The sequence below is a fragment of the Austrofundulus limnaeus genome, unplaced genomic scaffold (genome assembly GCF_001266775.1).
Source record: "Austrofundulus limnaeus strain Quisiro unplaced genomic scaffold, Austrofundulus_limnaeus-1.0 Scaffold6, whole genome shotgun sequence".
Taxonomy (NCBI): Eukaryota; Metazoa; Chordata; class Actinopteri; order Cyprinodontiformes; family Rivulidae; genus Austrofundulus; species Austrofundulus limnaeus.
In genome coordinates, this window is record NW_013952408.1 from 5,023,014 (window position 1) to 5,034,372 (window position 11,359).

Below are 11,359 nucleotides of genomic sequence, written 5' to 3' on the forward strand. Positions count from 1 at the left end.
GTGTGTGTGTGTGTGTGTGTGTGTGTGTGTGTGTGTGCGCGTGTGCGTGGGGGGGTTGTGATGCAGTTTACTTGGCATCTGAAAATACATTTCTGGTATTTTGAATCTGAAAAGAGTTTCACTGAGTGAGATGTAGTGTTAGCAGCTAAGCAGACAGTTTCACTTTCAGTTTTACCCGTTGTTTGCTTTGTTACTGCCGAGAGCCTGCAGGAGTCATGGGCGGGGTGTGTGGGGAGGGGGCGTTAAAGACACATCCCAGAGGTGTTTCTGGTCCCAAAAGGCGTTTCTGGCCCCCACCTGTCGTTTTGCTCCTCAGCATGGCTTCCTAAAAACGCTACAGGATTTCTCAAACATACATGAATGAGTCAAAGCAAGGCTTTGGGCATGTTTTTGTATGAGAGTATATTTAACATGATATAAAACTCAAAAAAGTTGATTTTACAAGAAATTGCCCCTTTAAAGCAAACCTAAACTCATGTTTTTTTAATACAGTTGCTAAAATAAGATAAATTTAGCTTTATTGAGTTATGTAGTAAAGGAAATGTAACCTATTGAAGAGTAGAATTGGGAATCCTTATTTGTGTGTGACTGAAAAGTAGCTGCTGTTGTACTTCTAATAAATAATACCTTTGTTTCCCAGGTTACTCCTATCAACAGGCACCACAATATGTTCCTCGAGATGCATACATCCGTAACCCTCTTCCCCCAAGTGAATCAGGACCCCCCTACCATGACCCTTACAGTGGCTATGGTCCTCCAGAACGAGCCTACCCAGCCCCTCATGCTGGCCCACCTTTTTCTTATCCTCACCCACCTCATTACGACAGAAGTCGCCCTGGAACCTACAGTGGCCCACCACCCCCATCTGTGAAATTAAATCCTGCATCTCTGGATGTTCCTCCACCATCAGCAGGGCAGGCTAACTCGATGTATCACCCAGAGCCTAGTGTCCGGGACCGATACCCACCCGAAGGCTACTATCAGCCAGGCGCCCAACCTCCACCTATGAGGACTTATGTCAGGGTAAGGCTATGTTAAGTCTCTTCATTGTCCTTATAGGACTCTATCAGGTTCTGGAAGATGCAAAGAAAACTGTAACGTCCATCAGTGATATTTTTGCTTTTTATCTTAGGGTCCWACATACAGTAGTTCACAGCACAGCCTGGACTACTTGCATCGACGTCGGCAGGAGCTGATATCACAACTTGAGGAAAGGAAGGTGATCTCCCCGCCACCATTCGCGGCCTCCCCCACTCTTTCGCATCCCTTCCCCAATGATTACCCCAATGAGGTTAGCACAAAAATCAATTGGTTCCATACAGGTCCAGCAACTTTTACACTTTCACTATAATTTTAATGCTCACATTTTTTTCAATCTGTTTTTCCTTGTTTGCAGTATGGAGATGAAAGCTCCAAAACTATGATGAAATGCAGAGAGCCAGACTATGCAGGGCAGTACTCTCCTTGGTCTTGTGAGACCATTGGCTCATATATTGGCACAAAGGATGCTAAACCCAAAGATGTTATGGTTCCCGGTACCATGGAGATGATGGTAAGATAAGATTGTTGGCTCAGTCTTAACTCAGTTTATTACGTTACAGTCATTGCCTAAATAACTGGTGTATTTGTGYAAGTCTATTTTTCTTTGATTAACCAAGGTATTTTTCTCACTTTGTTCTAAAAATTCCTTTTTGTTCTCTCTCTTTCCCTTCGATAAGAATGTGGAGGCTAAAGGCCTGAGGGAACCATCACTGGAAGCTCCTCGGAGAAGTGCAGAAGTAAAGGATGATGACCCTATTATACCGTTTGGTCCCCAGCCCACTGTGTCACGCTTTGGTGCCATCTCCCGCACTTCAAAAACAGGCTATCACACTACTGGCCCTGTGCAAGCTATGGCCTCCACTCCCCAGAACCCCAACTCTAAACACATGGCCTTGCAAGGTACTTTTTTATGTATAAACTAATATGTTTTCCTAATTTCTATAAGGCAGTCGGCAAAGTTGTATTTTATTTCACTGCACTTTTAATCAGGCATTTCTGCAGTTGATCAGCTGTAATCAAAACTGTCAGTTGTACTTTTTTATGGATTGGTGTATCATCTTGCCTCCATCAGAATACTCGTACGGAAGTCATGGAGGTTGGAGTGGAGCTTCATACCCCGCCCATCCAACTGCCTCTTCCTCTCAGGGACACTTTATTGAGCGGTAAGTCCTGTACTGTATTTCATTTTATTTATTTATTTATTTATTTATTTATTTATTTATTTATTTATTTATTTATTTATTTATTTATTTTTATGTGTTTGCTGATAATGATTTATTTCAATTATTACATCAGTTATTCGCTGATTTTCTTGACCTGCTTCTCTGTGCAGGGTCGCGGGGAGCTAGTGCCTATCTCCAGCGACCCCGGACATAGTTATTATAGTCATGATTATACTAATTAGGCATTTATGACATTGTAAATACGGATTTTTACTTAAAATGGTCGTGAAACAAAATCTAACTGTATTCTGTTCTCTCAGCCTGCCCATGGCAGCTCCAGACAGAGAACAGTTGAAGATTGAGCTGCAGCAGGTCAACCAGCAGATCAATCAGCAGACCCAGATACACAACATGGAGGTGTGTTGTGACTTTGAAACTAAAGTCTGTAAAATGTTTTTATTCAAMAGGTTTTTTTTTGTATATTCCCAATGTACCAAATGAAGTGAAGTTATTTTTACAGTAATAAATGTGTGTGGCATCTCCTTTTTTTCCCCTGAATAAATTGCCCAGAATTTCTAATCTGCTCACTTGCTGTCTGAATATTGCAGGCTGCCAGTAACTCTTTACTCCTGCAGAGAGAGGCTAGTGCATTGGCAGGTCAACCTGTGCATGCCAGCCAGGGCCAGTCAGCTGTGGCCCCACAGCAGCAACAGCCCAAATGGCCAGCAGGGGGTGCAAGTGCATCAGCTGTCTCCAGTGAACAGCTGAGCTTGGAGCTCCACCAGGTGGAGAGAGAAATTGGCAAGAGGACTCGTGAGATGGCTTTGGTATGGGATTCGTTCTAAGCATAATTAGATGCAATAAGAGTTCAATCATATATGTTATAAACAACTTTTTTGTTCATTTACAAAGCAGGAAAGCCAAGTAGCTCATGATGTTCAGCAGTACAAAATGAAGCCTGTAGAGAATGGACAACCAGAGCACCAAACTCAGCTGGAAGAAATCTCTTTAGCTCTTGGGTGAGTATGAAAACACAAACTTTAATAGACGAGAGTAGTCTATTGTCATTACACAAGCCCAAATGCAACAATTTTTAACACTTATATTAAAAGATTAACATTATATAACTAAGGTACAAAAGCCAATTATCTAAACTTAAAAAAAATTAAGGAATTATAGATAAAAGTTGGAAGGCATGATGAATAATTTTACTCTGAGCTACATTTCTGATATTGTAATCTGCAAAGTTAAATTTTTTTCAAATTCTCCAATAAAAGAAAAGTAGCAATYGCTTCATATTTATATTAATTGTGTTCCTTGAATAGTCCTTTAATGTGTGACCTTTCTCTATTTTTTTTTCTTGTTCTTATTTGGTAATGTTTTTTTTCTCTCTCTTTCTGCTCCTATTTCAGTGAGGTTTCCAATGGTTCCAGCAGTCTGCAGGAAAGTGCAGTGGGTGGGTCCATGCTGTCACTGACAAACAAGGCGTCGGCATTGAGCTTGTGTTCTGATTCAGGTGCTGCTGGGTCAGAGATGCAAAAGAATGGCGTTGTCCATTCCTGCTCTTAGAAAGTACACACATACATATTTTGCACCCACACACGACGCTCAGTTGAAAAGCATGCGCAGTCACCAATACACCAGTTCTATTTAGAAGATGAGCAGTATCTGCCGTGATGAATTTTCTTTCTTTTTGTTCTGTGAATGAGCTTTTTTTTAAATGACTTTCCTTGCCTGGAAACCAGAGCATATAACATTTTTTTGTGCATGTTCCTATTTCTTAATTTGTTTTTGTTTTATTTTTTCTATTTGGATTTAATTAACAAGGCTCACAATGGAAATATCAGGAAGAAAAAAGATGGTGGTGATGTCGACAGTGTTTTTTTACATTGACTCAAACAAGACAGAGTTCCATTTTCAGTTGAAGCAGTAGAGGGAAATATAGATTCTCCCTTTTCGATCTTTGGTTTCGTCGTAGACTCAAACATGTAAATGAACGGTTAGATACAAATGTTACGTTATACACAGTCATAGCACATACTCTTTGAAGAGCTTTGCTTAAAGCCTTGTGATTTGTGACTTCATTGTAGGAAAGAGCTTGGTACTCACCCCCCAAAATCTTAACAAAAAGTTGCCCAGATGTAGATGCCTGAGGAGGGAAACAGTTCAAACTCCACGTGGAATCAGCCAAATTAAACATATAAAGTGTTTTACAAAAAATATGTTGCACCCCATGCATTTCCCTGTCAGCCACAGGAAGTATCATTTTTATTATCGCATTTTATGAATACATGTCTGTTTCATACTTGAAAGCAGTATATATTTAATTAAAGCATTCTGTTTTAAGGATTGCATCAACCTTTTTTTAGATATATATAAAGACCTTTTTTTGTTTTTGATTTTTTTATAAGGGAATATTGGGTGCTTGTCTTGGTTGTGGAATGACCTTCCGGTGGTTTTGTTTCTGCTGCCTTTTGTTTGAGCTCCAGGGTGCATTTAGCTCCAGCCAGTTTATAATAGCCTCAAAAGTACTTTTTGAGGGACTGCATAATACCGGGCTGAGAGCACATCTTTGTGCTTTAGGAGTCATGTAAATGAATGTTCATTTTATACCATCAGGGCAGTAAAATATAAAGAATTTCCCTCCTCAGAGCTTCTAATCTGGCCACACAAAGGCCTCCCCATTGGGATTATCTTGTCATTTGTTCTCATAACTTCTATGAAGTTGCCTTCCCTTGTGTTGTGTTTTGTTTTGTTTGCATTTTTTTGTGCTTTACATTGTTATGATTTTGGGTGGTGATGCTTACCTTGTGAGAGCTTTATAAAACATCACTGCGATGTGTCATGCTTTCTAATTCTGAAATAGCTGTGTTTTGTGCTAAAAAATAATAAAAAAATATCTCCCACAAGCCTTCAGTTCACTATTAAAAGCTGAGTGTGGCTTCAGTTTTAGCTGCTCAGTTAATTTAATTTAAAATCGTGTTTACAGCTTAATACATGGAGCTAAATTGGGGCCATAAAGTTTGTAAAAAAAATCATATTAAATTAAACAAACTGAAAACAATGGAAATTGAAAAAATAAGGTGTGAGGATTTGAAACCGGGAAAAAACAAACCAAAATAAAAACTCTTAAAGACTATTTCTCAGATCCTGTTTTTTATTTTCATTTCAGATTTTATGAATCTGTGATTGTCAGTATCATTATTTCCACTGAGATTTGTGTCGTATGTTGACATAAGCAGCTTATTCTTCCCACAGTTCCTGAATGCAACAGCTGGGGATATTTTGTCCAGCTGCTGTGTTGAGCTGTCAGTCAAGATTYAACACCCCCTGTCATCTGAGGCCCCGCCCTCACGCCAAAACAGAGCCAGTAGATTGAAACTGAAAAAAAAGAAGAGGAAGAAAAAAAAAATCTGAAACTGAATCAAAAACCCTAGCATCTGACAAGGAGTTTTGAACTTTTTTTTTTCTAAGTTCAATTTTGATTTCAGTTTAAATTATTTTTTAACAAACTTTATGACCCCAATTTTAGCTCCACATTAAAACATCAAATCGAGTTACTGAGATGTAAGCAGAAATGCATCAAAACCTGCAGCCCTGACATCATATTTGATGTGCTTGTTCAAACTGTACTCACTGTATTTATGAAGACTGGCAGAGAAGTCAGTTTGATCAGTTTTGTTGTTCTGTATAACACTGTCTTCATCACCATCATTCCTATTAGAACACCATTCTATAAATTGTTTACGTCTGATGCTCAGCAGCTCTTTGCCTTCTGTAAACAATTAGAATAACTGACAGCAGTTTTAAAGTTTCACTCACAGTGGGTTCTTGTGCTTGAACGGTTAAAGGATAAAGACTCTTTGGGTCAAATTTAGTTCATTGTTGAGCCTTCATTTTAGGACAAGGGATACTGAAAAACATCCACTTTGGCAAATCCCTTATTACTGATCAATTAAGTAGATACAAATACTTTTGTGTCTGACATCCACTTCTAATTTCTTGCCGCCATATTCATTCATTTTACTGTTTCCATGTTGGTCTCCAACCACACTTAAAGCCTCAGGCTGCTCCTTGCTACATTTATTGTTTAGGTACACAGCTCATTTATACATATGAGTATGTATACATCCATTAATATACTAAAGCACTATTAATGTGCCACCTTTTACTCTACTTGCTCAGCATTTATATTAAATGATCTCTACTTAGAATCAGCAAAATGTTTTTGTTTTCTTTGTTCTGTCCACTGGTTGCCAACACAGACTTTATCCTTTCCCAGATGAAGGACCTCTGTGTGCATTGATGTGTTTTCACTTAATCTTTTGTGTTCAAACAAAGATTTTCTTTATAGATTATGCTTCCGAAGAAGACAAAATCTGTAACTTTGAAAAATTTATATGGAGATGTTTTGTGTGCACGCTAGATTGTATTGTAGGTTATGTACCCTGAGTTAAGTTTTATTTTAAGATTTTCCTCTTTTTTTTGTTACCCCCCCATAAATTATGCTGTATAGGGCAGAAGTGTTGAGGTTTTAGAACAGATTTAGCGCTTTTGCCCATGACTGCCCCAAAGAGAAACACCAGGAAGTCTCTTATGAAAAGTTAGCCTTAATTATATCTGTAATACTCCTTTACATTATTTAGTTTAAAGAACATGAGCTCTCTTAAAGTAAACCACAATTAATATCTAATTTTCATATTTACGAGTCATACAAGTGGGCTCTATTAATTCATACTTTAAAACACCAACAATATAGTTTTTTACTCTTTATGTTCACATAGTTTTCACAGTAGTTAAGTACATTTACTGACCTACAGATATTCAATTTTTGATATGAGGGTCAACAACGTTAGGTGTCCTCAAGTAATTTTTACACCCCCTGCCCCTCTTTTGACATATATTTATGCTAAATACAATGATGAGATGATGGCTTAAAATACTCAAAGCAAAGTTTAAAAGAGGGAATGAGGTGTTGCTACACGTTTCAGCTTTTTCCACATTTTGTATTTGAGTCAACCGAAAGTACCAAAACACTGATTCTGCAGGTCTAATTGAGCCCGAACCACATTTTGGCTTGACAAAACTTTTGTATGATAATGTATGGGGGGAGTTTACATTTAAGTGAAAAGCGGAAATGTTTTTTTTTTTTCTTCTTCTTTTTTATTTTTAGTCCTGTGTGTTTTGTTTTTTGAGTGGAACTGCTACCTACAGCCCTTGTTGATGGTAAAATGTCCATCTACAACCTTGACCACTGACCTCTGTTACTGCTGTTTGAGGCTCAACATTTTATTCTCAGACTTTCTGGGGAAATTTGCAAATGGCTTTTTTATATTATTACTCCCTTGTAAAATATCTCTTAAATTAAGGTACAGGTTTGATTTCAGCAAGAAAAAAAAGGTTTTTATATGTATATTATACTCCATTAAGGAATGTCTAGAATTATCTTCCTCCAATGTGGATGTAGCCATTATTACGCCATTTTATGACTTTGTAAAAGAATTCACTGTGTGAAAATTGGTTTGCATTTTTGTATAATACAATCTGCTTTTTCTTTATCTTTTTTTTTTCGTTTGTTGTTTGATACGAAAGAGAGGGAGAAAGGTCAAACTGGAAGTTTGAAGAGAGGAAATCCTGTGAAATTGAGAAAACAAAATGTAACTTATGTGCAACAGTGATTCTAAGCTGGGGGGAAATTAAATGATATTGCTAACTGATTGTTTTTGTGGTTCTTTTATTTTTATCATTTTCATCGATATTTGCATAATTCTCAACACCTTAAACTGCCAAACCTTTAACAAGCATCATAAAGGTCTATTTCCCCTGAAGTGAATACAAATATGTTGTTAGTGTACAAAGTTTTAATCTAACGGYAGGTTCTAAGGGTTAGTTTCTGGTGAAAAACATAAAATGTTCAAAATTATCTGTTTCAAGTTAACCATGAATAACCAAGTAGCCGAACTTTACCAAGAAAAATACATTACATACAAGTAAAATGTTTAGTTTTTTTTATTATTGAAAATATGACAGACATGATCAAATGCTGCAGTTAAAATTCGGGATTACTAACTAAAAACAAACAAAAATRGTGTGTTTTTTAAGTCAGTGATTAAAATGTATGAATTATCTACAAAGTATGTATTAACTACAAATTAATGCTATTCAACTACTGCTTGTAAAACTTGGGAACAGCCTAAACACACCTCATTAGTCTCACTTAACATTTGTTGGATCCCAAGTTACATGTCTCCCATCGTGTAATCCTCCTAAAGTGGCCATGTCTGCCTCATCCAACTGGAAGCTAAACACCTGTGAGACACAGAGGAGAGAAACACTAGAACATTTTTTTTTTTTACCATGACCGTGGTTGTCTCAATGTCCCAGTGATGGACTGTTGACCTGTCCAATATTCAACCTGCCTTTTACCCAATGATCACTGGAGACAAGCTCCAGCTTCCTGCAACCCAGCATAGATTTAGTTCAGTGAAGAATACTTGGTCCATTACACATCACTTTTTTAAGTGAGTTAAAAAGACAGGTTTTTAACTCACCTGAAAGTTTTCATGTATGCGGTTGTTTTTGGTAGACTTTGGTATTGTGACGACTCCATTCTGAGAAACATTTGGAAAAGAATCAAACTAGCTAACTAAATAATCAGGACAATTTATGGTACAACTGTGTCTACCTGAATGCTCCAACGAATGCAGATCTGAGCTGCGGTCCGTTTGTGCTTTTCTGCAATTTGTTGCACAGTGGCATCGCTGAAGACTTGACCTTTGGCCAGAGGACTGTATCCTTCAAATACTATCCCTTCTTTACGACAGTAGTCTATCAGGGGTTTGGGCTGCTGGAAAGGATGATATTCCACCTGAAAGGCAAACAAGCACAACATTGAGGCATTGACACGAGGACCATTTCAAAGATAAAATGCAATCGTGAAGTAGTTCTCATATTTAAACAGTTCATATATCTGAAAGCTTGAGGAAATAAACCTGGTTAACATGTGGCACCACACTGCAGTCTTCCTTCAACTGTTCCAGGTGGCTGACCAGGAAATTGCTCACTCCAATAGCACGGCAAATCCCTACAATGATATAATTTTAGCTCTGTATAATGTGCTGCTATTTTGCTCCAATAGAGTTATGAGTTTATAAAAGGAAATCAGGCCAGAAAAATGAAGTATTTTCAAACCATTCAGCTGTAACACTGGGTCTGGTTTAGTTTTGGAACTGTYCGAACAACATAAAAAGCAACAGTTTGAGCAGAGCTACTGCAACAAGCTGCCACCTGTACGGCAGCTTTTACCTTCCTCATAAAGCTCCTCCAAAGCTCTCCATGTTTCAGCTCTCATCTCTCTGTTGGAACAACCAGATGTCAGTGACTCCGCCTCCGGCCAGTGCATCAAGTATAAATCTGAAAAGGAAAAAGAAGAGCTTAGCTGACAAACAATCAGAATCAGACATTATAATCTTTATCGGGTTTCTGTTTCCCTTAATTTTATCAGTATTATTTCATACCAAAGTAGTCAACCCCCATCGCCGAGCAGGACTCCAGGCAGGCTCTTTTTGCATCTTTGTATCCATAGTCCCCAGGCCACAGTTTATTGGTGAGCCACAAATCCCTTCGTGGGACCCCGCTGTCTTTGATGGCTTTGCCCAGTCTCTCCTCGCAGTTGTAGCGTTTTGCTGTGTCAATGTGGCGGACGCCGCACTCAGCGAGCGCATACACTACGGCCTCATGAGAAAATCCTCCAAAGTGAGATGTACCTGACAGCAAATAGATAAAACATAGTACAGTGACAGGATTTGAGAACCAATTTATCATTATTAAATTTAGGGACGCTTTGGGCTATTCAAGATTTATTGTCAGAGAGGTAGGTCAGAGGCGTCCAGTTCTGGTACTTGAGGGCCATTGTTCTGCATGTTTTGTTTCCCTGCTCTAACACACTTGATTCAGTGATTGAATTACCTCCTCCTTGTCTACAAGAGCCTGTTTGCTCATTCATTCAAATCAGGTGTAGGAACAGTGAAACCTCTAAAACATGTAGGATGGTGACCCTCGTGGACCAGGGTTGGACGTCTCTGCTATAGGTTCTGAAAGGTATCTGTGGGTTTTGTTAGGCAAGCCGTCTTGTAATTTTTGTGGTAATACTTCAGTCTTTTTCTCTCTCATTATGTCTAAATGCTTCTTCTTGTAAACTTTTAATTTAGACTAATATCCTCAAACATACAATTACAGCGTTTAGGGGTTATATACATTTTCTGTTTGATATTGTTTGAAATCCTCTTAATAGTATTCTCTGTAATACTTACCTAAACCAAGGATTGGAATCTGTAAACCATTGGAAAGTGGGACTGTGGGACAGCTCAGGACTGGAACTAAAGACATTCTTCTCAAGAATTCCTGCATCAAATCAAAAAAAAAAAAAATTTCCTGCATGAGAAATAGGAATTAACTATAAAAAAATAATAATAGTAACAATAATATAAAGGTGTGCTTGGTTAATCAACAATTAGGAAACATATTCCTCGGTTATAGCCATGCAGAACATGATCTGTGACAAGAGAACATAAAAACACGCACAACTCACGTTAACTGCATCGTGTTTTCCTCCAGTCGTCCCGATGACAGGATGTTATCTACAGACAACGTTTTCTGTATTAAAATACCAACTTTTAACCACGAGAAAAGACTTCAGAAACTAAGCTGTTTCCTATAAATGTCAGCGGCCACATGACACTTGTTTTAGCGAATCAGGTTTTAGTCTAAAATTCAGGACAACCCTCTTTACTAAATATGGTCATTCCGGGCTCCCAGGACTCCAATAAAGGAGCATTCTCCCCTCAGCACTTTCCCAGGACTTTTTACTGATGTTATGGCAGTGCATTTTACCATATAATAATACATCAAAAAGTACTGTGGAGTCCTACCTAGTTAACAACACTCCCATCAGTATAAATGCCTCTACAACTGAGAATGTTAAAATAAACACGTATAATGCCTAAAATAATTTAAAAGTCTAAAATAGCCGTAGTGTCTCATGACATTTCTACATCGATAATTTAGATATTTTTGATTCTTAGTCAAAACAAATAAAATACAAACATTTTTGACATCTTTGTTGCAACGATGAACATTTCAGATATGTATGCCCC

General features: G+C 38.0%; 2 protein-coding genes across 8 annotated transcripts in view; one reads left to right on the forward strand and one right to left on the reverse strand.

Annotated features, from left to right (window-relative positions):
- The window catches only part of rc3h1b (ring finger and CCCH-type domains 1b), a 17,349-nt gene extending 9,428 nt beyond the window's left edge, over positions 1-7,921 (forward strand). For 2 of the 3 annotated variants that reach the window (XM_014031763.1, XM_014031774.1), the window contains 9 exons: positions 641-1,023; positions 1,133-1,291; positions 1,397-1,552; positions 1,719-1,941; positions 2,114-2,204; positions 2,525-2,621; positions 2,813-3,031; positions 3,117-3,223; positions 3,617-7,921. In XM_014031763.1, coding sequence (XP_013887217.1) covers positions 641-1,023; positions 1,133-1,291; positions 1,397-1,552; positions 1,719-1,941; positions 2,114-2,204; positions 2,525-2,621; positions 2,813-3,031; positions 3,117-3,223; positions 3,617-3,773 — 1,592 coding nt within the window. In that variant the 3' untranslated portion in view covers positions 3,774-7,921. The remainder of the gene's footprint in view (positions 1-640; positions 1,024-1,132; positions 1,292-1,396; positions 1,553-1,718; positions 1,942-2,113; positions 2,205-2,524; positions 2,622-2,812; positions 3,032-3,116; positions 3,224-3,616) is intronic. The other variant, XM_014031766.1, reaches the window with a different exon arrangement.
- Positions 7,922-8,195: 274 nt separating this feature from the next.
- Positions 8,196-10,941, reverse strand: zgc:110366 (uncharacterized oxidoreductase ZK1290.5). 5 transcript variants are annotated; one of them, XM_014031896.1, is made up of 9 exons: positions 10,795-10,938; positions 10,517-10,607; positions 9,722-9,970; positions 9,510-9,617; positions 9,197-9,288; positions 8,890-9,072; positions 8,756-8,815; positions 8,624-8,661; positions 8,429-8,513 (listed from the first exon to the last, which is right to left on the reverse strand). In XM_014031896.1, exons 2-8 carry the CDS (start codon positions 10,590-10,592, stop codon positions 8,638-8,640), a joined length of 792 nt encoding a protein of 263 aa, XP_013887350.1. In that variant the 5' UTR covers positions 10,593-10,607; positions 10,795-10,938; the 3' UTR covers positions 8,429-8,513; positions 8,624-8,637. The 5 variants fall into 5 exon arrangements, with proteins under 5 accessions (XP_013887326.1, XP_013887334.1, XP_013887343.1 ...); XM_014031904.1 differs by having other exon boundaries at positions 8,482-8,513; positions 8,604-8,661; positions 10,795-10,939; XM_014031872.1 differs by lacking the exon at positions 8,624-8,661 and having other exon boundaries at positions 8,196-8,513; positions 10,795-10,940.
- Positions 10,942-11,359: the final 418 nt, after the last annotated feature.

Excerpts from the sequence above, each read along its gene's own strand:
- zgc:110366 (XM_014031872.1), bottom strand. The coding sequence starts at position 10,592 with ATGTCTTTAGTTCCAGTCCTGAGCTGTCCCACAGTCCCACTTTCCAAT. Across the intron at positions 9,289-9,509 it reads GGAGGAGCTTTATGAGGAAG|GGATTTGCCGTGCTATTGGA; the intron begins GTAAAAGCTGCC and ends ATATCATTGTAG. Across the intron at positions 8,514-8,755 it reads GCATACATGAAAACTTTCAG|GTGTTTAGCTTCCAGTTGGA; the intron begins GTGAGTTAAAAA and ends TGTGTCTCACAG.